Source organism: Diceros bicornis, chromosome 2, assembly GCF_020826845.1.
Source record: "Diceros bicornis minor isolate mBicDic1 chromosome 2, mDicBic1.mat.cur, whole genome shotgun sequence".
NCBI lineage: Eukaryota > Metazoa > Chordata > Mammalia > Perissodactyla > Rhinocerotidae > Diceros > Diceros bicornis.
Window position 1 is genome coordinate 52133766 of NC_080741.1, and position 24971 is coordinate 52158736.

Sequence of the window (24971 nt, forward strand, 5' to 3'; positions counted from 1 at the left end):
CTGTTGTGTGGGTTTTTTCCTAACCTGAACACTCTCTAAGATATACTCAGCCATCCCTAAGTCTTTGTCTGGGTATTCTCTGAACCGTGATTGTTGATAAAGAACAGAAGGCAGCAAAGGATGACACTGCTCAGATACTTCTCTAGGCTGTGCCTGGTACTCAGTGCCCTGGAAAAATAAGGATGCCATCAGGGACCTCATAGGCTGGCTGCTACCACCTTTGTCCTTCCAGCTAACTGTTTAATAATCTCTATTCACTCATCAAGCTATTGTGAGTGCTCCATGAGGAATCTGCATGGTTCTTGCATCGTCAGAGTTGAATAGAGAGAAATTATTTTCTCCCTGTTTGGAAGTAATCCCTCTTTATTTCAGATGGCTTGGTTATCTGTTGCTGCATAATAACCCACACACACACACCGAAATCTTAGTAGCTTAAAACAACAATTTATTATCATCTCTCATGGTTCTATGGGTTAACAGGGCTCACTGAGTGATTCTCACTTACATTCTCTCATGAGCTTGTAGTCAGATGTCACCTGGGGCTGGGATCATCTAATGGCTCAACTAGGCTAGACATCCAAGATGGCTCACTCACATGGCTGGCAGTTGATAATAGCTATCAGCTGGGAGCTCAGCTGGGGCTGTCAACCTGAGTCCCTACATATGGCCTTTCCATGGCTTGGGCTTCTCACAGCATGCAGCTGATTTTCCCCAGAGCAAGCATTCCAAGAGACCCAGGCAGAAGCTGCAAGGCTTCTTATTACCCAGTTTTGGAAATCCCAGAATGACCCTTTTGCCATATTCTGTTGTCTAGTCAAGTCACTAAGGCCAACCCAGATACCAGGGTGGGGAATGAGACTCCACCTCATGATGTGAGGAGTGGCATGTGTGTTTTGGGAGGGAAGGCATTGATGGTTGCTGTCTCTGGAGACAAGCTATCCCAATGGCCAAATTCCAGGTTATCATAGAGAGAAAGGCTGATAGAAGCCCCTTCCCTTCCTGGAATAGACACTAAATACACTGGTGGCCTTCCTCGCCATGCCCATTGACACTCTTCTGCTGTAGTCTCTGTTGCTTTGGATACCTTCAAGACAAATGGCCTGCAAAGCACAGTCTTTTAAGTCTTGTAAGTCGGCAGCACCCCCTGGTGGTCAAAAGACTGATTGGGGCTAGGAAACTTGGGGATTGTGATGGATCCTCCTAAAATAATTCAGTCATGCTGGGACTTAGTGGCCCTGGGGTTTACCAGACTACAACTCAAGTAGTTCAGAAGTCTTGTGACGTGAAAGCCCTTGTGGTAATTAAAAGTTTTCATGAACAGTAGCCATCACTCTCTCCTACCATGGGATTGGCTGCCCAGGGCGGAGGGCCGTGGGAGGGAAGTGAGATGGTAGAGTTGGAAAATTTAGTGGGTAGCACAGACCACCCTTTGTTGTAGCACCAAATGGCCTTCCATAACAGATACAAATCCTCAGCAGAGCCCCTGTGGCCTGCAGGCTGCTGTCCCTCCATCCTAGCCCCTCAACGTGTATCAGGATATTGGGTACATAGATCTGAGGTTGGCTTGGTGAGCCAGGCTGTGAGCTCCATGAAGTTAAGGACCACAGCCAGCCTAAGCAAGGCAGTATACCATGTTCCAACTGCATGCCTGATGTGGAATGGGTATTAGATATGAGTTTGATATAACTGAGTTTGTGTAAAGGTGCTGTGTCTCTTTCTATGCTTCTTTCTGTGCACGCTAAGTGGAGGGTAGCCCCATCCAGAGCTGTGACTCGCAGGGCTCAGGGAGCATTTGGAGTTTCTTGCTGGGAAGGCACTATAGAAATCAGTGAGATTAGGAGCTCTTTTCCTTTTTTCTTTACATGATCATTCTCTCGATGTTGCCTCAGAGCAAAAGTTCTAAAAGAAAACATTGAAATCAGTAAAGAAAATCATCAAATAGTAGCAATTCAGGCCTAGTGTTTCAAAAAAGCATACTTTACTCGTTCCCTTACCGGTGAAGGATATTTTTAAGACTAGATCTTAAAGCCAGCCCTGAGGTTCTACAAACAGGATCACTCAGACCAGCTGTGGAAGAAGTTTACATAAATAGTAATTGCAGTAAGGTTGTTATGTATACTGACTTCTTCAAGGTGTTTAAGCCTTATCTTCTTGAACTACAGTGAGTACCAGACGAATCTCTCAAGGACTCCTGGGCAAGCTGGCTGCAGAATACCTTTTTAGTTGTGCCCTGATAGAGCCTGCACTGCAAACTCAAAGGAGGGCCCAAGAGACCCTGGGTTTCAGGGACACAGAGCCTCCGGAGCTGCAAGTTCACCTTTCAGATGGAGCCCAGCTTCACTAAAAGCACACCACAGAGAGACGTTTCAACTACTTGAGCCAGCCAGGGGCTGCCAGTGGACAAGTAGGGGGCACTAGGGTTCAGGTGATCCTTCCATGAGGAGTCCAGAAGACCCCACTAGTTTCTCATGGACAATCTGGTGTCTGGCACAATGAGTAGTGACATTTGGAGGGCCTTCCAAATTATCCATTCTCGAGGAAAGCCAGCAAGTTATTCTCACTCTTTCTGTGGAAGGTCTCCTCGAGGACCGTGGGTTGACAGGTTCCTGGGCCCATAGCTATGGCCGGCATCGATGGGGAGCTGACATGTGGCGTGGTCTGGCCCCCATAACAGCTCGTCAGGCTGGAAGAGGTCACTGCAGAGGCCTCACAAGAAAAGAACATGAACCAAGTCAACTCAAGAGCCTGGGTTAAAGACCCACAACTCCCAGACTAGCTCCATGACCCCCAAGTTCACTGAAGGGCAAGTCTCAGAAACCCTGTAGAGCCACCTGTGTGCAGGGCCCTGGGCCCCCAGCCTGTCTGGCTCTAGGGCTGCAGTAGGACAGCCAGGAAGACAGAGGCCACACACTGGGGGCCTGGAATCTGGGAGGTAGAAGCCTCTGGGAAAAGCTGGTAGGGGGCCAGCTGAGAACAGGGCCAGTGGTGTCTAGAGAAAGTAAGTGTGTAGAGACACAGTGTCAAGTAAGAACTGTGCCGCTATGTTATCTGAGTGTCTCTGTCTCTGTGATGGCTCCATTGCAAGCTGGCCTGTGCCCATGCCTGGGCCCCCTGAGAGAGCCCAGCATCCAGGCCATACCCATCTGCCAAGAGTGCTGGGTGTAGGGGGCCACAAGGGCTTGGTTCCAGTCCTCAACTGTCCTCATGATCTGCCTCTGAGTATGGTGAGGGGGCTCTGTCAGTGGGTCTGCATCACCCCAGTCTGCACTATGTCTGCCTTGGCTGGGGCACCAGGTGCAGCCCCCACCACCATGTAACCACCAAGCTCTGCTTCATTCCTTCTGTGCTTGCCAAGCTCATCCTCATCCCAACTGCAAGGGGACACCTTCCCTGGTTCCCTGGCCCCAAGGATGCTTGCCCACTGGGCCCTCCATCTGTGGCTTGTCATCTGTGCGTGATTGTTCTCACTTGGTTACAGGCTCTCCCTCTCTGCCAGATAAGTACCGCCACGCCCGGGAAATGATGTTGCTGCTGCCCACCCACCGGGACCGCCCAAGCAGTGCCATGTATCCAGCAGCCATCCTAGAGAATGGTCAGGTAGTACACCCAGCCTACTGACTGCCCTCTGCTGCAAATGTGTTGGCCTGGGACTTCTTTCATTGCATTTGCTAGGCTTTATGCATTGTTCTACATTCCTCCCTCATTCTGCCATAAGACCCTCAGAAGGCTGCTGAGCTCTTAGATGGAGACTGCAGTGAATCTGAGGACCAGCAATCCTGGCGGAGTATAGTTGTGGGTAGAATGGCAGCAGAGTTGGAACCACCATTGCTTGTGTGGCTATCTGTGTTTCTGGCCAGCCTCCTGGACTCCTAAACAGTCTGACAGAGGAAATTGGTTCTTTCCTGTCCCTAGAAGGCAGTGGTGGACATGAGTCTGGAGGATGGCCTTCATCGCTGAGTGTGTGTGAAGGGCATCCTCACTGGAGCAAACTGCCTCTTTCATCCATCCATCCACATGAAGCCCCTCACTACCTGCTGGGACTACTCTCCACACCATTTGCACAGCTCTCCAAATACCCTGCCTGGGGACTTTGAACAAGAAACTGCAGGGATTAACTCCTTCCCCTATCCAATCTGCCCCACCCTTCAGTCAGACTCCATGAAAGTCACCTCCAAGCAACTGTTTACCTAGTACCAGAGTGCCAGGAGTTTCTTAGCGGTACATCCCAGTGCCTGATCAGCCCTGCCAGGTAGAGGGAGCAGGTCTGCTTGGCAGCTGCCCATCAAAACAGTGGGTCCTGTCTGTGACTCTAGGCTTGAGTGCTGCCCTTTCCCCTCAGTGCTAACATGGGCCTGTGTGGTGGATCTCCAGGAGGCTAAACTTGTCAGTGCTCAGGGGTAAAAGGGTCCCTAAAACCTTTCTGCCAGTGGGTCTCTCTCCCTGGCAGGACAGAGGGTGCAGTTAGATGCCCTCGGGTGCCTATGTTCTTTTTCTTGGCCATGCACAAGAGAGCCTGGGGCCTAGCCAGACACTGGAGGGTGGTGTCTCAAATGTTGCATGTGGCAGCAGTCAGAGCCAGATAGCACTGGACAGTCTTCCTACAGCTGGCCTGAAGTTCTCAACACATCTCAAGCATGAGCCATACCACTGCTCTGATGTCCCTGTCTGATCTTGGACTGTCCTGCCTACTGTGGCCCACAACACTGCCCCGCAAGGTGTAACTGGTTGTTTTTACCCTCTTTGATGTTTTTCTCCTTCTCTCAGCTGCCAAATTTCCAGCGGGCCCTGTTCCAGCAAGTGGTCGGAGCCTGCAAACCCTGCAGTGATCCCAATCTGTCTGTGGCTGAAAAAGGTATTGTTCCTCTTCCCAGGTGGCCTTCCCCCATTTCTGTCCCCATCCTGAGTGTCTGACCCTCGTCTCTAAGCAGCTGGCCAAGGCTGAGCCACACTCCAACACCTAGTCCTGTCTATCTGTCCAGAGTCCTGACCAATTCCTGTGCTCACTGTTTAACGCACATCTGGCTTGGTGCTAAGGTTTGGATCCTGTTAGTTTGGATCCTAGTTTGTATCTCTCCCTCTCCAGGGCCCACCCTCAAAGAGGCCCCAGCTGCCAACTGCCCTGAGCCCACCATTATGGAAACTCAGGCTGCTATGTGCAAACTGTGGGCCACTACTCCCCTGGGTTCCTCCCAGCCAGCCCCAGAATTCAGCAGGCCCTGTTGCCCCTTTAGTCCCTCTCAACTTGAGCCCTCAGGGACCTCTCCTTGTTGCTCAGAATAGGTCTGCAGCCAAGCAAGCCCCAAGAAGTAGGGAAAGGACAGGCCATGGCAAAGTGAATTTCCCAGAGACAGTCCTCTCCAGGGGAAGCCCTGGGTACCCTAAGGGAGTCCAGTCCTCTTTGAGTCCAGCCACTCTGGGCAGCAGCTGCTTTGAGTCTGTCTTATACATCGCAAGCCCATCCAACTATACTGTGAGACTGGGCAATCCTTAGAACAGAGGCTGTTCAGATAGTGGCGTTTTACCCTGTGTTCTGCTCCACAAGCTGATGGAAGAACCAGGCTCGGACCCATATGACCCTGGCCCAAAGCCTCAGACATGGAGACCTGAGTTAATTTTAACATAGAGCAATACCTGTATGAGGACCATGCTAAACCTACCTGCCACACAGAACCTGGCCCCATATCAGTCCCTCTCCTTATAGGTTCCCCCCCACCTCCATCTGTTGGAGTTAGGGCACACTCAGTCCCCAACGATACAACCTGTTGTCCCATCAGAACATGTCCCTCCAAAGCTGTTGTCATTGCACCTCCCCACTAAGTGCTGTCTGCTGTCCCCACTTCCACTGTTCCTCACTTGCTCATCACAGAGGACATGGCTCTGTGTCCTCTTTTTTTTTTTTTGTGAGGAAGATCAGCCCTGAGCTAACATCCATGCCAATCCTCCTCTTTTTGCTGAGGAAGACCGGCCCTGAGCTAACATCTGTTGCCAGTCCTCCTCCTTTTTTTCCTTTTTTCTCCCCAAAGCCCCAGTAGATAGTTGTACGTCATAGTTGCACATCCTTCTAGTTGCTGTATGTGGGACGCCACCTCAGCATGGCCAGACAAGCGGTGCATCGGTGCACGCCCGGGATCCAAACCTGGGCTGCCAGTAGCGGAGCACACGCACTTAGCCGCTAAGCCATGGGGCTGGCCCCTCTGTATCTTCTTCAAGGACACCAAATACTGAGTCCATGACCTCAGTGCCTGGTAGGCATCAGCACCAGGTGCTCAACCACAAAGGTCATGAAGACTCTGGCTGAAGATGCTTTCCTAACCTCAAGGTTGCACATGCCAAAACCATGTGGCTTACCTGGACCCCTGCACCTGTGCCCTCAGAGTGCCCTTTTGGCCTCAAGGGCCAGAATCATCAGTGGCTTTTCTTCACCTGAGATGTGGAGCAATCTCAAAACTAGCCAAGAGCACAGATGGGCTCAGAGCTCAAATAGGTGCTGGTGGCCAGACCAGGACCCTATGCCAACTGGACACAGAAGAGCCTCAGGCCACAGACCAGGTTGCAACAAGAAGCTGGACACACACCCCCAGGTGTGGAAGGAAAGAGAGTTGTCTCAGAACAGAGGCTGAGCCCAGAGCAAGCATGTCCACGCCACAAGGCCTGCGCTTAGTGGACAGCAAATTAGATGTTTGCCTAGTGGGAACACATAGGCCAGAGTAATAACTCCCTAAGTCTTTACCTGGATCCTCCAGGGCAGGAACTGTACATACTTGTCACCATTCTCTTGTCATCAGGATCCTGAGTCCCACAAGGGCTTTACTTCTCATTTGCAAGTATCTTTCTTTGCCAGGCAGTGACTCTCAAACCAGGCAAGCCTGCTCTCAGGGCTATGGGCTATGCACTGGGGACCTCAGGCCAGTGCTGGATCATGGTTAACAGAGAGAGAGAGAGAGAGAGAGAGAGAGAGAGAAATGGCCAGGACACAGTGAGGATTGCCCCTCTTCTCCTAGAATAAGTCACTCTATCATAGATTTTCCACTAGCCCAGTGCACGTGTGCTGCATGGCAAAGTGCTGCAAGGCCACCTGCCTCATTGCTCACCAACATCAGGCTATGGGGTGAGCTTGATGATTTCTGGTTCACATGGAGTGGCTCAGGCAGGCACCCTTTGTAAATCACTGCAGCCTTGCCAGCTTTCTTCCCCCGTAGCCTTCCTGCCTACAAGTTCCTTTGGTCCCTTGTGGGTGAACTTTTGCAGCCCCACAATTCTTCCAGGGCCTAAATGTGCTTTTGAGATCTTGGGCTGTCAGAACCTCTTTGGGGAAGCTGCTTAGACCCACCTCCAAGCTTCTTATTCCCTGAGATTTGGTGGCTTTTTATGGAGACGGAACTTTTCTTTTTGGGGAGAGGGAACTTCAATGCTGAGGACCGGGAAGCTTATGCTGCATCTTGGGGAGAGCTTGCATGAGAATGGGCCTGTCCTGTTCTTGGGGTGGCTCAGGCTCTCTGAGGAGGCCTTCTGGTGGAATCTACCTGACGCTCATCAGATTCGGAATTCTTTCCTCCCTTCAGGTGACAGCTGAGTGTCTGCTCACCCAGTCACTGGCATACCCTCCCTCCTGTCACTAGCCATCAACCATCCCATGAGACTGATCAATCCTTCTTAGAACTGAGGTTGTTTAGATAGTGGAGTTCTACCCTATATTCTGTTGCAAGCCCATGCCAGTTCCTGACCAGTGAGGAAGAAGAGGATGGACATAACCTCCTCATCACCTGGACCATGTGGGGCTCAGACCCTGCTGGCCACATCCACCTCGAAGGCTAGATTCCATTTCCTTTCCTTCCAGAGCCTCTCAGGTCCATTAGGCCCTGGCATTCCCACTCAGTACGTGGAGCAGGAAGAACCCAAACCCCAGCCTTCTCAGGCTTACTTTAGCTACGACTGCCTCGGAACAAAGCCAGTGGCTAGGACCCTGGATTGTGAGCTTCTTCCCTGCTGCTGACAGCCCAAAAGAGAGACTGTGCTTGCCTGGTTCCATCAGAGAAAGGGCATATTTCTTCTTGGTGGTATTTGTTCTCTAGAAGGAGTTGGCCAACAGGATTCACACGTCCCCTGCTGCTCCTGCAGAATGGCACCGTCACACCCCAAGGTCCAGCCATTCCTCCTCTCCTGCCTAGTCCTACAAAGTAGCTCACCCCAGCTGTGGCTGAGGGGCCAGTATTCTGGTATTGGACTCCTTCCTTAGCGTAGGTGGACATGCTGTGTTCCTCTTTGTCCAGAACCCACTCTACCCTGCCTCCATGGTATGTGGGTGCCAGGAACTGGGCCTCTCTGCATGCCCTAAAGCACCCATGGGCTTCACAGCCTTCCCTCCTCTTGGGAAGCAGCAGGTCCAGCTGCACTTGGACCACGACTCCTGGGCTTTATACTCTTTTCTCCAACGGGCACAGTAAATACCAGTCCTCGCGTAGAAAAAACCCCTGTGCATCCCAAAACCAGCCAGTGGGCACAGAAGGAATGTAGATAGGCAAAGCTTGTACGTTACCACAGGCCCTTTGTGGGGCCAATTGGAGGCAGCTCCTGCCCACTTGCTGGCCATACACTAGCTCTAGAAGAAGGCAGTCTCTGCCTCCTGCCCATCCTGCTCCATGCTTTTCCCATTGGGCTGAGACAGTAAGAGAGCCCTGACTCTTGACTTTGTTGGAAAGCTCTGTGGCCTGCGCGCTCTCTCTATTCTCAGTCTCATCAGCCTGTTCCACGCTCCTCACCTCTTCTCTTGTCTTCTCCTCCTGGCAAATCCCGGAAGCTACAGATGTTCACTCCTTTCTGTACTTTCTCTCAGCTTGTCTCATCCTAAGTACTCTTCAGACATTAGTTCACTCTGTTGCCATCCTCTTAAGCAGCTTCTGTCGGTGGCCACTCTCCACTATGGGTCACAGTGTCTTGGTTGGCCAGTGTTTTTTTTGTTCCATGGGCTGGCATGCCACCCCCACATGTGCTGGGTACATAGTGTACACCTGGAGAAGCCATATGCTGTACGGTAGGCTTCTCCCAGAGGGTAGCTCCAGAAGTAACCCCCCTTCATGCCATCTCTTTCCACCCTTCAGCGGTGCCAGCAGCCCCCAGCAGCTGGAGCCTGGATAGCGGAGCCCGAGAGGCCCAGCCCTTCCTGTCTGCCCACATGGGGCACATCCTGGCCCCCCCAGTGCCTCCCCGAAGCCTGCTGCATGGTAAGAAGACCTCCAGCGGGTCCCCCAGATAGTCCCTGGTCTCAGACTCTGCTCAGGGACAAGGGCAGCAGCCCTCAAGTCTGAGAAGATGGGCCATTCTCTGGGCTGACTCAGCCAAGGAAAAAACACCCCTGCCACAGAAAGGATCCTGCTGGGCTTTGGGGTCAGTGAGGTTTCTGACTACAGCAGGTGAGCTCAGTAAGGCCTTCCCAACCAGAGAGGCTGAAGACAACAGAACTGACTGTGCACTCAACCTTCTTGACCTCATGTGTGGCGTAGATATCTTTTACTCTAGCAGCCTGTGTTTTGGAGAACTTCAATGAAAAGGGAGGTTTTTCTGTGGCCTTCAATGCTGAGGGGTCCCCAGGAGACTCTTCCCACACCTGCCCAGTTGGCCCAGCAAGATGTGCTGGTATGCAGCCCAAGAGCGGCCCCAGCTGAGGCTCTGGTTCTGTTCCCTTTGCAGGTCATTACTCCCTACACTTTGACACCTTCCACCACCCCCTGGGTGACACCCCCCCGGCCCTCCCTGCCAGGACCCTGCGCAAGGTAATGTACTGCAGTGACAGCCCCACCAGGCTGTGAGATGAGTCAACTCATCTGCTCTGGAATCACCCCTGGGGTCTACAAAAAGAACCCGAGCCCTCCCCTGCTCCTCTGTCCCTGAGAGCCCAGCTGGGCAGAAGCTGGGGGTGGCCCGAGGCACATTTGAGATGCAGATGACCAATGTGTCCTGCAACAAATGCAATGGGGACAGGAAGGTCTGAGGGTCCTGGAGATAGCAACACACACAGTACCCAGAGCGTGTGGGCAATGAGCAGTGGGAAGCCAGGGGGCTCTCTGCTAGCACCATGAGGTATCAACACACCACAGTTCAAGAGGTAAAGAAACATTCCTGTGGTCCGTTGTAGAGCATTTTAAACTAGAGTCCAGTCAAAGCAAGAAGCAACAGACACCAAAGCTTTATGAAAAACTCATTAATTTTTCTGCAAATTGGAAAAGACTGACTCTATCACAGATTTTAGCAACAAAATGCACTCATCTGGTCCATGGCCCACCTCAGCGAGGTTCTTTCTGCCCTTCCCAACTGGCCTGATAACCCAGTCCTTCTGTCAGTACGCCAGAGCCACATCCAGCAGCCAGGGCAGGGCCATTTTTTGGCCCACAGAAATGTAGGTGATTCTGGGGTTCCATTGGCTTGCTGAGGGCAGCAGGGAGGTGAGGGGGTTGCTATTGAAGAAACAAGAAACATGCAGTTGATGAGTTTTTTTTTTTTTTTTGAGGAAAATTGGCCTTGAGCTAACATCTGTGCCCATCTTCCTCTATTTTGTATGTGGGACGCCACCACAGCATGGCTTAACCAGTGGTGCCTCAGTCCACGCCCGGGATTTGAACCCACAAACCCTGGGCTGCCAAAGCAGAGTGCACGAACCCAATCACTAGGCCCCCGGGCTGGCCCCTCATGAGAGTTATTTTAAAGTTCATTGATAAGCATACTGTTCGTCTTCTCTTCACATGGTGGGCCAGTCAGCCTGTCTGGAGAGGATTCTAACATACCCACCCTTTCTTTTGCAGTCTCCTCTCCACCCTATCCCAGCCTCCCCCACAAGCCCCCAGTCAGGTCTGGACGGCAGTAACTCTACACTGTCTGGCAGTGCCAGCAGTGGTGTGTCCTCCTTGAGCGAGAGTAACTTTGGGCACTCCTCAGAGGCCCCACCTCGAACCGACACCATGGACTCCATGCCGAGCCAGGCCTGGAACGCTGATGAAGATCTTGAGCCACCCTACCTCCCTGTCCACTACAGCCTCTCCGAGTCTGCCGTCCTGGACTCCATCAAGGCCCAGCCATGCCGAAGCCACTCAGCTCCAGGATGTGTCATCCCTCAGGACCCTATGGACCCACCTGCGCTGCCACCCAAGCCCTACCACCCCCGGCTGCCGCCTCTGGAGCACGATGAGGGTGTGCTCCTGCGCGAAGAGGCTGAGAGGCCTCGGGGCCTGCACCGCAAGGCCTCACTGCCTCCTGGGAGCACCAAGGAAGAGCAGGCCCGCATGGCCTGGGAGCACGGCCGAGGGGAACAGTGAGGGGCAGGGAAGCGGCTGGGATGCCGACCTCAGCGAGCAGCTTGCCCAACCACTCCAGGTCTGAAAAGCAAGTCCCCCCCAGGGAGCCAGAGAGGCCTGGCACTCAGGAGAGAACCACCCCGAGTCTATGTTCTACTGCCGTGAACATGTGTGTTAACATGTACAGAGGCCACAGCAGCATGTAGGGTTGTGGCTTCTCTTTTTATTTCATTTTCTACCTTTCCATTTCTATGAGTTTTCTTCCCTTTGTGCAGTAGATGCTTTCTTTCTCCTGCAGTTCCAGACCACGTGGAACTATATGGAGATATTGCACAGACAGAATCGCTTTGCAGCTCTGCAGGGCCCAGGGGTAGAAGCCCAGGCCCTCCCTCCAGGGTAGAGATGCACAGGATGGAAATTGCACTAGGGATCTCTTCCTTTGCTGTGTGGACAGAATAACTCATGGTTGTATTCAGGGATTGCCAGGACCACGTGGACTACATGTCACAGGTGGACAAGGGGACTACAAGCCGTTTTGCACAAATGCCTGCTCACTCTTCCATGCAGGTGTGTGCAGCTGAGGGGATGGCTGGGCCAACCTGCCAGCTCAGGCATGTGACCTGTCCTACCTGCACACCCAGGGCACACTGCCAGGCTTCCATGGGCCAGCCCTGCCTCCTACTCTAGCTTGGATTTTTCCATCACTTTTATTTCTGACCATTCACTCCCTTCTGATCTCAATACACCTCACGCCCTGCAGGAGCCCCCTTGGCAAATGGATTTGCAAAGGTTATCTCCCATCCTCTGGGGCTTGAGTGAGGGTGTGGAGCCAGGGACTCCCCTAGCCACCTTCTTCCCCAGGGCCCAGGAGGCCATGTGTTGAGAGATGAGCTGGTATAAGAGTGAGGCTGGGGTGTGGCAGGGGCCAGAAATCCTCTGAGCTTTCAGAAGTGGCTAGAATGCCTGTCATCCAGTTCCTGAATCAGGGATTTTCAGCACTACCTCCGAGCAGTGGGGTTGGCTGCCCAGCCAGGCTTCCAAGCCCTGAGGATTCGTGGTCAGGTTCAGCAAGCTCCTGGGTAAAGAGGGTGAGAGGGAGCTTCTCCTTTTGGAAGCAGAGAGCTACGCAGGTTGAATTATCCTCTCCAAGTGGCCAAGTGCAGGAGCCCCTCTCCTGCCCTGTGGGGACCACCACTCAGGGTTCAGGGCAGGCAGGAGGGCAGTTTCTCCAGGCTTCCCAGTCTGTTGGGCAAAGCGCAGTGGTGTCTTTATAGGAAAATTCTTTCAGGTCAGGGCACTGATTTTCCTCTTGGTTTATTATTTGCGGGGATAGAGTGGGGTGGTAACAGTCTTTTACCAGGGTGCTTCTAAGTTACTTAAAAAAAAGTCTACAAAATATTTTTTTCTTTCCTTTGCTTGAGTTCACAACTTGGATGGTCACAAGGCTGCCTTCTCCTTGTTGAGCTGGTGTTCTCCCCTAGTTCCTCTTCTGCTGGCCTGTCTGACCTCCATGGCCAGGCCCTGGGCCCTAGCCGTCCATCCCTTCCCCACACCCCCTCTTTCCAGACAGACAAGGCTATGGTCAAGGTGTTTTTCTCTTGAAAACAAATGCCAGCTTGTTTAACAGGAATGCCAGCAAGTAACCTATTAGGAAAGGTGGAGGGCCGCGTTACCTTCAGGGCATCTGGGGGCGTTTATCACCAGTGTGGGTCTTTTCGGATACTGTAAGGTTGACCCTAGGCAGGGTGGGTCAGTCATGGCAGCACCAACCTCGGAGGACAGGCCTGGACCATCTGGTATTCACAAGTGTTAGAGGGTCTGGGGCTAGCTTTGGATTTGATTCTTAGGTAGGAGGGCATGTTTCGATTTTAGGGCACTTCTGAACCTCAGTCCCTGGATAAGGCAGTCATCACATAAGAACATCAAACTTCTCCACCTGGTGGCTCGGGAGGGTAGTGTGGGTTCATTTGGCCTTGCTTTAAGCAAGGTGAGCCAGGTTTGTTTTCCCTCTCCATTTTCCCTAACTGGATGAAAAGGACATATTCCAAATCCCTTTTGTTGGAGAATCAGCCAGTTTGAGGGGAAGTGGGAAGCCAGAGATAAGAATCCTCTGAAAAGATTGTGAAATACTGATTTTCATTCTTTCAAGCTTATTTGTAAATACCTATTTGAATGCTGTGTATTTGTACAGGAATTTGAGCAAAAAATGTATAGAGTGTGATGTCCAATTGGTATTCAGCCCTATAAATGTGTTTTTAACCTCTGGCATTCTGTGCTTATTTAAAATAAGAAAAGTTCTAACCATTTCTTTTATGTATTTATGTTTTAAAAAAATGATTTAAAAATGATCTTACCTGTACCAGAAAACAAAGTTAAAAAAAATTTGTACTAGTGTCCCAAGAGGTATTTTACTGTATATATTGTGCTAGCATGTTCTAAATCCAAGTAATGTGAATTTTAGATGTAAATATCTGCCATTTGATTTTTCCCCCTTTCCCCACTCCCTTGACTGCTGTGATGTGAATTAAAGATGAATACCTGACACTGACCCACTGAATTCACTGAATGGGAGCAGCACAAGTGCCCCTCTCCATCCCTGGTCGCTGGGCTCCAAGTCCTTTTAGCCCCATACAAATGTTTCTGCACTGACCACAGCCAATCTTTCCCACGTCCTGCCTTCAAGGACAGGAAGGCAAGCCTTGCACTTGAAAGGAGAGCAGCCAGAGGAAACGTCCTCCGATGCTTGTTCGCTGACCCAGAGGACTCTACTTCAGGAGGTGCTCTCAGCAGCCAACCCCCCCCCCCCCCCGCTCCCGCCACTGGGAAGCAGGAAGGGGCGGGCCAACCACCTGGGCCAGGCTTCCGGAAGTCGTGAGGAAATGCAGAACTCTTCCAAGAGTGGGGGACAAACCTCCTAAGCCCTCTTATTGCGAGGCGGGATGGTTCTGATCCCAAAGCTACGGCACCTAGCCCCGGCGCTTTCCTGGGTCTAAGACGGCAGCCCGAGGTGAGCCCTTCCGGTGGGAGGTCCTCCAGCCCAGAGCCTGCAAGTTGCCTCCGGTCAGCCGGGGGTCAAGCGAGCGGGCCCCTGAGCTGATAGGGAACTCCGGGCTTGGGCAGCAGGCCTCGCAGACGCTTCTCCCCCCGCCCACGAGATCGTTTAAAAAAAGAAAAAGGAGAGAAACCTCTTCCGAGCCTTGCCTGCGGTCGGCCGCCCTCCCTGCCTGCCCTTGGGTCGCGGGTGAGCCCAGAACCCCTGACTTTCGCGAGTCGGGGCCCTGGGCGGGAAAGTCCGCGGGGTTCTTCGCGCATGTGTGGGGCCCACAACAGCGGATGCGCGAGACAATTCAGCAGGCGCGGCCGGCGTCCGAATCCGACTCCATCCCGCATCGCCCGACTTCGTCCAAAGCCGCTGCCCCAACCCAACATGGCGGCTTTTACCGCTTCCGCCGCCTCCGCGGCCGCTTCCTGAGGACGGCCCTGATTCAATCAGCGGCCGACAACTGTCTAGGGCCGGGGGCGGTGACGCCGCCAGCCAATGGGGAAGGGCAGCGTGGAGCTGCCCGTCTGGGCTCCAAGGCGCGTGGACCAATGGGAGTGAGGCGTGTGGGAGGGTGCCCGGGGTCGCCCGCCAATGAGGAGCTACGGCGCGCGGCCGGGACCCGGAGGCTGCGCAGCGCGGCGGGCGAGGTTCACTCGGGCGGCGGCGGCGGCGGCGGCGAAGCTGGAGGATGTGGGCCGCAAGGGGGCTAGCGGTGGCGCTGGCCCTGAGCGTGCTGCCGGGCAGTTGGGCGCTGCGGCCGGGCGACTGCGAAGGTGCGGCGGGACCGGGGTCCGAGCTCTGTGGCCGGCATGGCGGCGGCGCTGAGCCCAACCAATCCACGGAGCGGCCGAGAGGCCGGGTCTGGAACGGGCGTGGGTGGCGGCGGCCGGCCCCAGCGGGGTCTGCCTGAGGAGGGCCAGACGCCGGGCCTAGAAAACATTTCGTGAGTCTAGAAAACATTGGTCCGACGCGAAAAAGTTGGGACTAGATCATGCTGAAAACTTGGCCTGAAATTGAGATAACGCCGGAGTTTTTGTCCCTTCCCGTCACTAGACAGAGACTTTCGGGAGCGGCCCTGGTCCGGATCGGCAGTCCTGAGGGCCGGCCGTGGGTACCTGGTGGGGTTGCGAGGCTGCACCTCGGGGTTCGGTGTTGTGTTTGGAAATGAGCAGCATTTGGATCGTTTTACTCTTAGGCCTCCAGTTGGTCTATTTATGAGGTCACAGTGAGTCCATCTCAAGGACACGTGTTCAGTCTCGCTTTAAACTTTATGGAAGAAGCAGGGGAGAGTTTGTGGGTCATGGGGTGATGCTCGTTCCCCGCATGCCCTGGGTGTACCAAGGGACCCCAGCAACCTGGAGCTGGGTTCTGCCCACCTGTGGGCACCTGAGAAAAATCGATGATGGAAACACTCGCCTGTCTCTGTCTTTCCTATTAAATTTGCTGACGGGTTTCCCTCCTGGTGGATTGGGGTGCAACTTGGTGATTGCTGAGCATCTCACTTCCCTCTCTTTTCCAGTGTGTATTTCTTATCTGGGAAGGTTTTACCAGGACCTCAAAAACAGAGATGTCACATTCTCACCAGCTTCTATTGAAAAAGAACTAGTAAAGTTCTGCCGTGAAGCAAGGGGCAAAGAGAATCGGTTGGTGAGTAGCTGGTGACCCTCCCCAGCTGGCCTTTCCTCTGCGTCAAAAGCACTGCCCACTTGTCTATTTAGGGGGCCAGCTATCTGTCAGTGAACTAATGCGGGAGTAAACTGCTTTCATATATTCTGCAGTTGTGATGTTTTTCATCCTGTTAATATTGATTAAGCACCTACTGTGTGCTCGGCACTGGGGATATCGGGAGAGAAATGACAGTCAGGCAGACAAATGATGCAGTGGGATGGGTGTCATGAAAAAAAAAAACAGACCAGGATAGTATGGTAGAGAGGGCAGGTGCTGATTTAGACAGAGTAGTCAAGAATCTATCTGAGGAAGGATCATCATTGTGGTGGGGCAAGAGCATCCCAGGAAGAGAGAACAGCCAGTGTGAGTACCCAGAGGCCAGAAGAAGATAAAATGTGCACAGGGTAGTCCAGGGCTGAACTGAGGACAAGAACTCTAATGAAACGATGGCTTTTGTAGCTTTAATTTCCCGGCAGTCTTAGTTTGTCTGTCTCTGTTTAAATGTTTGAACCCTGATGGCTCTCAAACTTATATGGTGGTTGTCAGCTCTGGGACCAAGCATGTATTAAGAGCCGGGGGTTTACACTGATAGAATCTGACTGCCAGTACAGGCAGGGCATGGGGAATTGAGGCCCTGGCAGAGAAGGAAGATGTTTTGAGATGTCAATGTGTTTTGGAGGAGATGGCTCTCGAGTGGCACCTCCTGAAAGGCATTGTCTTTTCTTGCTGCAGTGCTACTACATTGGGGCCACAGATGATGCAGCCACCAAGATCATCAATGAGGTGTCAAAGCCCCTGGCCCACCACATCCCTGTGGAGAAGATCTGTGAGAAGCTCAAGAAGAAGGACAGCCAGATCTGTGAGCTAAAGTATGGTGAGTGTGGCCAGGCCTTATTTAACACACTGTGCCCTCTCTGTGCTGAGGCATTATGGAGTTTACTTTATAGCTGGGAGAGGCGGGGGATAAACTAGAGCCGTCGTGAGTGAGTTATGTAGCATAGTAGATGGTGCTAAAAGAGGAGGTGGGGGCGCGGGGGGGATCTTGCATCATGGTGGGTAGAGGTCAGACTGGGCCTCAGACTTTGAAGGAGGTGGGAGATTAGCCAAGGGGACAGCTAATGGAAGAGCATTCCAGGCAGAGGAAATAGCGCACAGGCAGCCAGTGGCATGACAGATGGGTGGGCAAGTCACAGAGGGCCTTGCAGGTTGGTGAAGATTGGGCTTTTAGTCTGAGTGAAGTTGGGAACATTAGTTTTTGAGCAGAGAAGGGATGTTTTCTGACTCGGGTTTAACACACTTGTCCTGGCTGCAAGCTCTGAAGGCCCAGCAATCTTGATTATTTTGAAAAGAAATGCTGTATCCAAACAGGCAAGCCCAAGAGTTTTGGGCACTGCAGCATCTCTCTGGCTGAATAGGTCTCTGGTAGAAAAAACAGTGTCCAGGTCTTTAGAAGGAGTCAGGGCCAGAAATAGTTGTCCTCTTTTGCAAAATTTAAACAGCACCAACATATTTTATTGTGACCTAAGTGTCCAAGGGCCTGTGTTCCCCTACTTGTATCAAGGATGCCTGGTTTTCTGAGAGTGATCCTTGGACAGGTGCAGTTGACTCAAGGTCTCTCTGTGATCACAAATGGTCATGAGAGTAAGCTCCTGGCTCAGGGGCCTGACCAGGGCCTGTGTTGGGAAGTTGGGGCTAGGGATCTGTCTGCTCTGTCACCCTGGAGTTTTCATGCTACAGTGACTTGGCCTGTACCGTGACTATGTAAGAGGCACTTGGGAGAGTGGGAGCCACATTTCTCCTGTAAGGTTCTTTGTGGCCTTCATCCCTGTCCCTGGCGACACTGCATATCTGTGGTGGACACTGCCAGCATGAGACCAACCTTCCTGGTGAAGAGGCCCGAGCCTGTTCCCCATCTTGGGGGCAGTGGACACTAGCACACCTGGGTGTGTCTGGATATGTCTCTCCCCTCACGACCACTAGGGTTGCTTGTTTTAAGGGGTGATTTGGCTGTGCAGGGGCGATCCATCTTGGGACTATTGGGGGTCCGTGGGTGCTCCCACCCAGCTACTTACTCTCCCTTCTCTCGCCTCCAGACAAGCAGATCGACCTGAGCACAGTGGACCTGAAGAAGCTCCGAGTTAAAGAGCTAAAGAAGATCCTGGACGACTGGGGGGAGACGTGCAAAGGCTGTGCAGAGAAGTCTGACTACATCCGGAAGATTAATGAACTGATGCCTAAATATGCCCCCAAGGCAGCCAGTTCACGGACTGATTTGTAGTCTGGCCGATCCCTGCTGCACCTGAGGGAAAAAAACAGTTCATCTGTGTCTTCCCCAAACAGCATTTTTGTAATTTATTTTTTAGGCGGCTCCTGACAATGTCAGTTGTGAAGCCTGGAGCTTTCCTGATGATGCTGGCTCTACAGTGCCCCCATGGCGGGATTCACTTCGTTCTGTTGCTGGTTTACTCTAGGACTTCAAAGTGTGTCTGGGATTTTTTTATTAAAGGAAGAAAATTTGTAGCTGTCCTTGGAGAATTAAAGTGAATACTGAAATAGGGTTTTACCCCTAATGAAGATCCCACCAGTTTATGCTTTCCGGTTTACAAAGAGTTTTCAGGTATATTCACATTTGTCCCTCAACCACAGGGCTGGACCAGGGGCTGAGGCATGTGGTGTTGTGCAGGACTAGAGGGGAGCCCTGGAGAAGGCTGGGCTTGATACCCGACCCTGCAGTGACTTACCGGCAGGAGGGGCTGGAGGCTGCACAGCTGCTTGCTAGGCATAGGGGATTGAGTCTGATGTACAAGGGAGGGGCTTACCTCAGGGCTCGGTACCCACAGGACTGAGGGTGTGTTTAGTGTGGTTTTCTGGGATGATGACTTCAATAACTGTATATTGAGTGCTGTCATATTTCTAAAGATGCTCTTGGCCTGTCTACCTCCACCAGACACTGTCCAGATCTGGCCATCTACTCACTCATCTGAGTTTGTGGTCTAGTGTCAGTCCCAAGCTTCTAATGCCTAATTGGGGTTTTTGTAAGACTGGCAGGAGTCGGTTTGTACAAAGAGCCAGTGAGAGGCTGCCTTTTGCCTTTTTTACCCAAGATAAGTCTAACAGTTGAGGTCCTGATGGCTTGTCCCCAGAGTCTGATTTTTTAGTTGCTCTCTGTGGGGTTGGTGCTTGGGAAACCCAGTTGTCACCATGAGCTGTGGCTTGATGGAGATACCTCTGTTCCTTGGGCCTGCAGACACTGAAAGGAAGGAGTAAGAAGCTGTGCTTTCCAAGGAATTGGTCTGACCTCCGATCACAGCATTTGTGCAGTTCCTAAATTCAGTTTGACCATAGAAGGGGCCTCAGCTGCTGTGGAGTCCACTAATGCTTGGCAGTGGCAGTCCCACGTTTTGCACCTCTGCAGCACTGTTTCTGAGGAAAGCGAGAAAGTTGAGCCACTTCTCTGGCCAAGACGATCTGAAAAGCACAGTGTCTGTCCTAAGCCCCTGAAAGGTGCTGGGAAAATCCATGGCTGGAGCCAGAAGTCTTAGGAGATGGAGCTGTCTCAGCTTACCACCCTAATCTGTGATCCGGTGGCCTCCGTGCCCTCCAGGCCGCATTGAACAGAGGAACAGGGAAAACAGCCCAACTACTAAGCTCTAGGGCTGACCCCCAAGGTTATCTGAAGAGGTTAACTCCCTTTCTGGAAGCAGATTTCAGGAGGTCGTGCAGTGTTATAGGTGTTCCTTCCAAGACCTCTCCCCTCGCACCTGCCTGAGTTGCTCCAGGAGCTGCTTTATGGTTGTGGGAGGAACTGTGGTGCACTCTTCCCCACCCCATGGTTTCTGTGGCTGATGCTGGGTCAAGTTCTCCGATGCCTCTAGCAACTCTCCCTGAAGAATGAAAGCTTCCTCAAGGGGCTTGGGCCCCTGGACAGGATTCCCCCTCACCTCGAGAGAAGAGGTCCTGCCCCTGGAGGTGGATAGGAGGGCACTGGGCAGCGAAAGGTAAGTGTGTCAAGCTGTGGTAGCTACTGGGTTTGGCCATCTGTTCGCCCCTGGCTCCATGGCCCTGCCGTTACGGCCCGCCGTCTACTCGGATGCCCACAGCATAGTGGCTCAGTGGCGCCAAGGAGCTTATTCCCATCCGTAAACTGCAGATTGGTTCTCGGGTCTCTCTTCCTGGGCCCAGACAGGTATCGTCTTCTGCATGCATAGTCATGGTCATGGCCTTTCGGGGGACCGATGCAGGTGAACCTGAACGCAGAGAATGCCCGGACGGGGCCTAGGGAGCAGGGTTCTTCTGTCCTCGGGGTTGTCAACTCCGGACTCCAGTCAAGAGATGCTGTGGCGGGGAGATGGGAGCCACCCAAGCCTAGTCCTAGTCCTAGTCCTTTTACACCACATAAGAGGCCGCTGGGTCAAGACCCAGCACCTGGGCGCCCAAGGAGGTTGCCTGCCACTCCTGCTCCAATCAGCACGGGCCCCAGCCAGGAGCGGCTGGCCTAGGTCCTGCCTCGCCTGCTAGGGTCGTGGGCAGTGCGAGCCAGCCCGGATCTCGCGTGGAATCCCATCTCTCCTCGTAGCCGCGGCCGCGCGGTGGCGACAAAGCTCACTGCCCGGCTGCGCTTGCCCGGCTGCGCTTGCCCGCCTGCCATGGAGTCACGTGGCGTGGGGCGGCGCAGCCCGATGACGTACGCTCAGCGTAGCTCTCGCCCCGCCCGCCTCGAGGTCACGTGGCGCGGCCGGCGCAGCTTGATAGCGCGACGCCCAGCCCCTGGGCGCCGCTGCTGCCCCGCCCCGCCGTCACCGCCGCACCGAGTCCTTTTGTCCAAGATGGCGGCGCCGGGGGCGCCGCTTCTTCGGCCGCCGCTGCCGCCGTTCTGAGGGGCCTGCGGGCCGCCCGCCCGCCCGCCGCGCCGGCGCCATGAAGAGGCAGAGCGAGCGAGACTCGAGCCCGAGCGGGCGCGGCTCGTCATCTTCGGCCAAGCGGCCGCGGGAGCGCGAACGGGAGGCGGAGGCGGGCGGGCGGCGGGCAGCGCACAAGGCCTCGGGCGGCGCCAAGCACCCCGTACCGACGCGGGGTCGCGACAAACCCCGCGGTAGCGGGGGCGGCGGGGGTGGGCATCGCGACGGCCGCGGGGCCGGGGACGCGAATCACCGTGCGAGCAGCGGCCGCTCCTCGGGCTCAGGCGCCGGCGGCGGGGGACGCGGGGGCAAGGCCTCGGGGGACCCGGGCGCCTCAGGCGCTTCGCCCCGCGCATCCCCATTGCCGCCACCTCCGCCGCCTCCCGGAGCCGAGCCCGCGGGTCCCGGCTCGTCGGCGGCCGCGCCCGAGTACAAGACGCTGCTCATCAGCAGCCTGAGCCCCGCGTTGCCCGCCGAGCACCTCGAGGACCGGCTCTTCCACCAGTTCAAGCGCTTCGGCGAGATCAGCCTGCGCCTGTCGCACACGCCTGAGCTGGGCCGCGTGGCCTACGTGAACTTCCGGCACCCGCAGGACGCGCGCGAGGCCCGCCAGCACGCCCTGGCCCGCCAGCTGCTGCTCTACGACCGCCCGCTCAAAGTGGAGCCCGTGTACCTGCGCGGCGGCGGCGGCGGCGGTGGCGGCGCCGGTGGCGGGAGCAGCCGGCGAAGCAGCAGCAGCAGCGCCGCCGCCTCCACGCCGCCCCCCGGGCCGCCCGCGCCCGCCGACCCGTTGGGCTACCTGCCGCTGCACGGCGGCTACCAGTACAAGCAGCGCTCGCTATCCCCTGTAGCTGCTCCGCCACTGCGGGAGCCCCGCGCCCGCCACGCCGCTGCAGCCTTTGCCCTGGATGCCGCCGCTGCCGCCGCCGTAGGACTGTCCCGTGAGCGGGCCCTGGACTATTACGGGCTGTACGACGACCGCGGGCGTCCCTACGGCTACCCAGCCGTGTGCGAGGAGGACCTGATGCCTGAGGACGACCAACGGGCTACACGCAACCTCTTTATTGGGAATTTGGACCATAGCGTGTCTGAAGTGGAGCTGCGACGGGCCTTCGAGAAGTACGGCATCATTGAGGAGGTGGTCATCAAGAGACCTGCCCGTGGCCAGGGCGGTGCATACGCCTTCCTCAAGTTCCAGAACCTGGACATGGCCCACAGGGCCAAGGTGGCCATGTCGGGCCGGGTGATTGGCCGCAACCCCATTAAAATAGGCTATGGCAAGGCCAACCCCACCACTCGGCTCTGGGTGGGTGGCCTGGGACCTAACACCTCATTGGCGGCTCTGGCTCGGGAGTTTGACCGCTTTGGGAGCATTCGGACCATTGATCATGTCAAAGGAGATAGCTTTGCCTACATCCAGTATGAGAGCTTGGATGCAGCTCAGGCCGCCTGTGCTAAAATGAGGGGCTTTCCCTTGGGTGGTCCAGACCGCAGACTGCGTGTGGATTTTGCCAAAGCGGAGGAGACTCGGTATCCCCAGCAGTACCAGCCCTCACCCCTTCCTGTGCATTACGAGCTTCTCCCAGATGGATATACCCGGCACCGAAACCTGGATGCAGACCTGCGAGTGCGGGATAGGACCCCCCCACACCTCTTGTACTCAGACCGAGACCGGACCTTTTTGGAAGGGGATTGGACCAGCCCCAGTAAAAGCTCTGACCGCCGAAACAGCCTGGAGGGCTACAGTCGCTCAGTGCGCAGCCGGAGTGGTGAGCGCTGGGGAGGAGATGGGGACCGGGGCCTACCCAAGCCCTGGGAGGAGAGGCGGAAGCGGAGGAGCCTTTCCAGTGACCGCGGGAGGACAACCCACTCCCCTTATGAGGAACGGAGCAGGACCAAGGGTGGTGGGCAGCAAGCGGACCGAGGCTCTGACCGCACCCCTGAGCGCAGCCGGAAGGAAAACCATTCCAGTGAAGGGACCAAGGAGTCGAGCAGCAACTCCCTCAGCAACAGCAGATATGGAGCTGAGGAGCGGAGCCACCACCACCACCATGAGGCTCCAGACTCTTCCCACGGGAAGAAGACACGAGAGAGCGAGCGCAATCATCGGACCACTGAGGGTGAGCCCAAGCCTCTTGAAGAGTCAAAACACGAGACCAAAAAGCTCAAGAATCTGTCAGAGTATGCCCAGACACTGCAGCTGGGTTGGAACGGGTTTCTAGTGTTGAAAAACAGCTGCTTCCCAACATCTATGCACATCCTAGAGGGGGACCAGGGAGTTATCAGTGGTCTCCTCAAAGACCATACTTCTGGGAGTAAGCTGACCCAGCTGAAGATTGCCCAGCGCCTTCGACTGGACCAGCCCAAGCTCGATGAGGTCACACGGCGCATCAAGCAGGGGAGCCCCAATGGCTATGCAGTGCTCCTAGCCACCCAGGCAACCCCCAGTGGGCCTAGCACTGAGGGGATGCCCACGGTAGAGCCAGGCCTACAGAGGCGGCTTCTCAGGAACCTGGTCTCCTACTTGAAACAGAAGCAGGCAGCAGGGGTGATCAGCCTGCCAGTGGGGGGGTCCAAGGGCAGAGACAGCACGGGCATGCTCTATGCCTTCCCGCCCTGTGACTTTTCACAGCAGTACCTCCAGTCAGCACTAAGAACATTGGGCAAGCTAGAAGAAGAACACATGGTGATAGTTATAGTAAGAGACACTGCCTAGCCCAAACTTATCTTTTCAGCTCCATGTTTGTCACAAAAGCAGTTATTTTAAAATCTGATCCCCCCTCTATTCTATCCCCTTGGTTGCAATTCTCTGCTAGGTTATTTTGGTTCATTTGGTTGGGGACCAAAAAGTCCTGTGCCCCACCAAAACTAAGGTCTTAGGTTTTGGGTTTTTTTTTTTTTTTACAGCAATGAGAAGGGAATCCTGTCATGTTGATTTCTAGTGTACAAGATACTGTCTGCTGTGTTGTGTATTTTTTTATTTTTTGACTAACTGTATGGAAAGTTGTCAGTAAAGCCTTTGTCAGAGGATGGATTTTTAATCCTGTTCAGAGTCCTGGTTAAATCAAGTTTTTTCTCAGAGAATGGAAGACTTTTCCCCACTGCATGCATGCAAATGCTGTATGTCGTCTTTCCAGCACTGGCATTTCTCAAAGTCCTGCTGCATTGATGCCTCTCAGTCCCTCGGCTCTTTGGGCTGAGTCAGAACTGTGTTCACATTTGTTGTTAATCTTGAGAGCAGGTAGGCTTCAATCTAGGCTCTGGACCCTGCCATACCAGCCTGAGCGGAGCCCATGCAAAAGGGGGTGAGCCTAAGGTCTGTAGCCAGCGGCCGTGATAGTTTAGTTTGTGGTTTTTGTCATCCTGCCCTAAACAACCTGTGTGTCTGTCGGTTTGAGCTGTGGGTATTAGACAAAGCACCTAATCTTAAGGCCTTTTTGCAGGTAGTCTTTAGCAGTTGTGTGGTCTTGCAGTCATGGGAAGGAGCAGTGCAATACTGGTGCCAAGGGGTCTTGGTGCCACGGGTCCGTGTGGGCTCCCTCTCTTGTTCAGCCTCCCTTCTAGCCTTAATGCGGCGGCCCTGGGATACCCAGTTGGAGACAGAGCTGCCCCAGATGCCCAGGGACACCAGAGGCCAAATGCTGGAATGGAGGGCAGGAGGCAGCTTTCCTTGGTTAATTCTTGAACTTTACCTGGTGTTTGTGAATTCTGGCTCTTCCTTTGGTTGGTTGGGGCTGATGTGTCAATGGAGTGGGGAGTGTGCCAGGTCACTAGAGCTTTGTGGGGAACACTGAATCCCTGGACCGAAGAATTTTTGCAATACTGTATGGGAGTGCAGCGGGTTAGGAAGATGTTCTTGTTAGCTGACATAACTGTTTCCCAGGTGCAAGGTGAGAATGTTTGCCTAGGCCTCTTGCCCTGATACTAAGAAAGTTGAGACCGCTGGGACATAGGTGCTTCTGTGGGGAAATGATATCAGTCGCTGAGGTGTTGGGCAGTGCTAGAGCTCCAAGCTATTCAAGCCACGCTGGGGAGGAAATGTGGAGGCCTCGAACTGGGAGAGAAGGATAGCTTCAA

General features: G+C 54.2%; 3 protein-coding genes across 3 annotated transcripts in view; all 3 read left to right on the plus strand.

The window, feature by feature from the left end:
- The window catches only part of DOCK3 (dedicator of cytokinesis 3), a 460033-nt gene extending 447139 nt beyond the window's left edge, over window positions 1–12894 (plus strand). Inside the window, exons 50-54 of the mRNA XM_058559633.1 lie at window positions 3479–3597; window positions 4765–4852; window positions 9099–9221; window positions 9688–9770; window positions 10797–12894. Coding sequence (XP_058415616.1) covers window positions 3479–3597; window positions 4765–4852; window positions 9099–9221; window positions 9688–9770; window positions 10797–11306 — 923 coding nt within the window. The 3' untranslated portion in view covers window positions 11307–12894. The remainder of the gene's footprint in view (window positions 1–3478; window positions 3598–4764; window positions 4853–9098; window positions 9222–9687; window positions 9771–10796) is intronic.
- Window positions 12895–14988: 2094 nt separating this feature from the next.
- On the plus strand, window positions 14989–18522 carry MANF (mesencephalic astrocyte derived neurotrophic factor). The gene is made up of 4 exons (XM_058559672.1): window positions 14989–15101; window positions 15848–15975; window positions 16729–16870; window positions 18090–18522. Exons 1-4 carry the CDS (start codon window positions 15017–15019, stop codon window positions 18272–18274), a joined length of 540 nt encoding a protein of 179 aa, XP_058415655.1. The 5' UTR covers window positions 14989–15016; the 3' UTR covers window positions 18275–18522.
- Window positions 18523–18587: 65 nt separating this feature from the next.
- On the plus strand, window positions 18588–23928 carry RBM15B (RNA binding motif protein 15B). The gene has a single exon (XM_058559657.1). The coding sequence runs from the start codon at window positions 20914–20916 to the stop codon at window positions 23608–23610; it is 2697 nt and encodes an 898-aa protein (XP_058415640.1). The 5' UTR covers window positions 18588–20913; the 3' UTR covers window positions 23611–23928.
- The last annotated feature ends 1043 nt before the right edge of the window (window positions 23929–24971 follow it).

Coding starts and splice junctions, on each gene's coding strand:
- MANF (XM_058559672.1), top strand. CDS start 15,017: ATGTGGGCCGCAAGGGGGCTAGCGGTGGCGCTGGCCCTGAGCGTGCTG. Junction 15,976..16,728: donor GGGGCAAAGAGAATCGGTTG/GTGAGTAGCTGG, acceptor TTCTTGCTGCAG/TGCTACTACATTGGGGCCAC. Junction 16,871..18,089: donor GATCTGTGAGCTAAAGTATG/GTGAGTGTGGCC, acceptor TCTCGCCTCCAG/ACAAGCAGATCGACCTGAGC.
- RBM15B (XM_058559657.1), top strand. CDS start 20,914: ATGAAGAGGCAGAGCGAGCGAGACTCGAGCCCGAGCGGGCGCGGCTCG.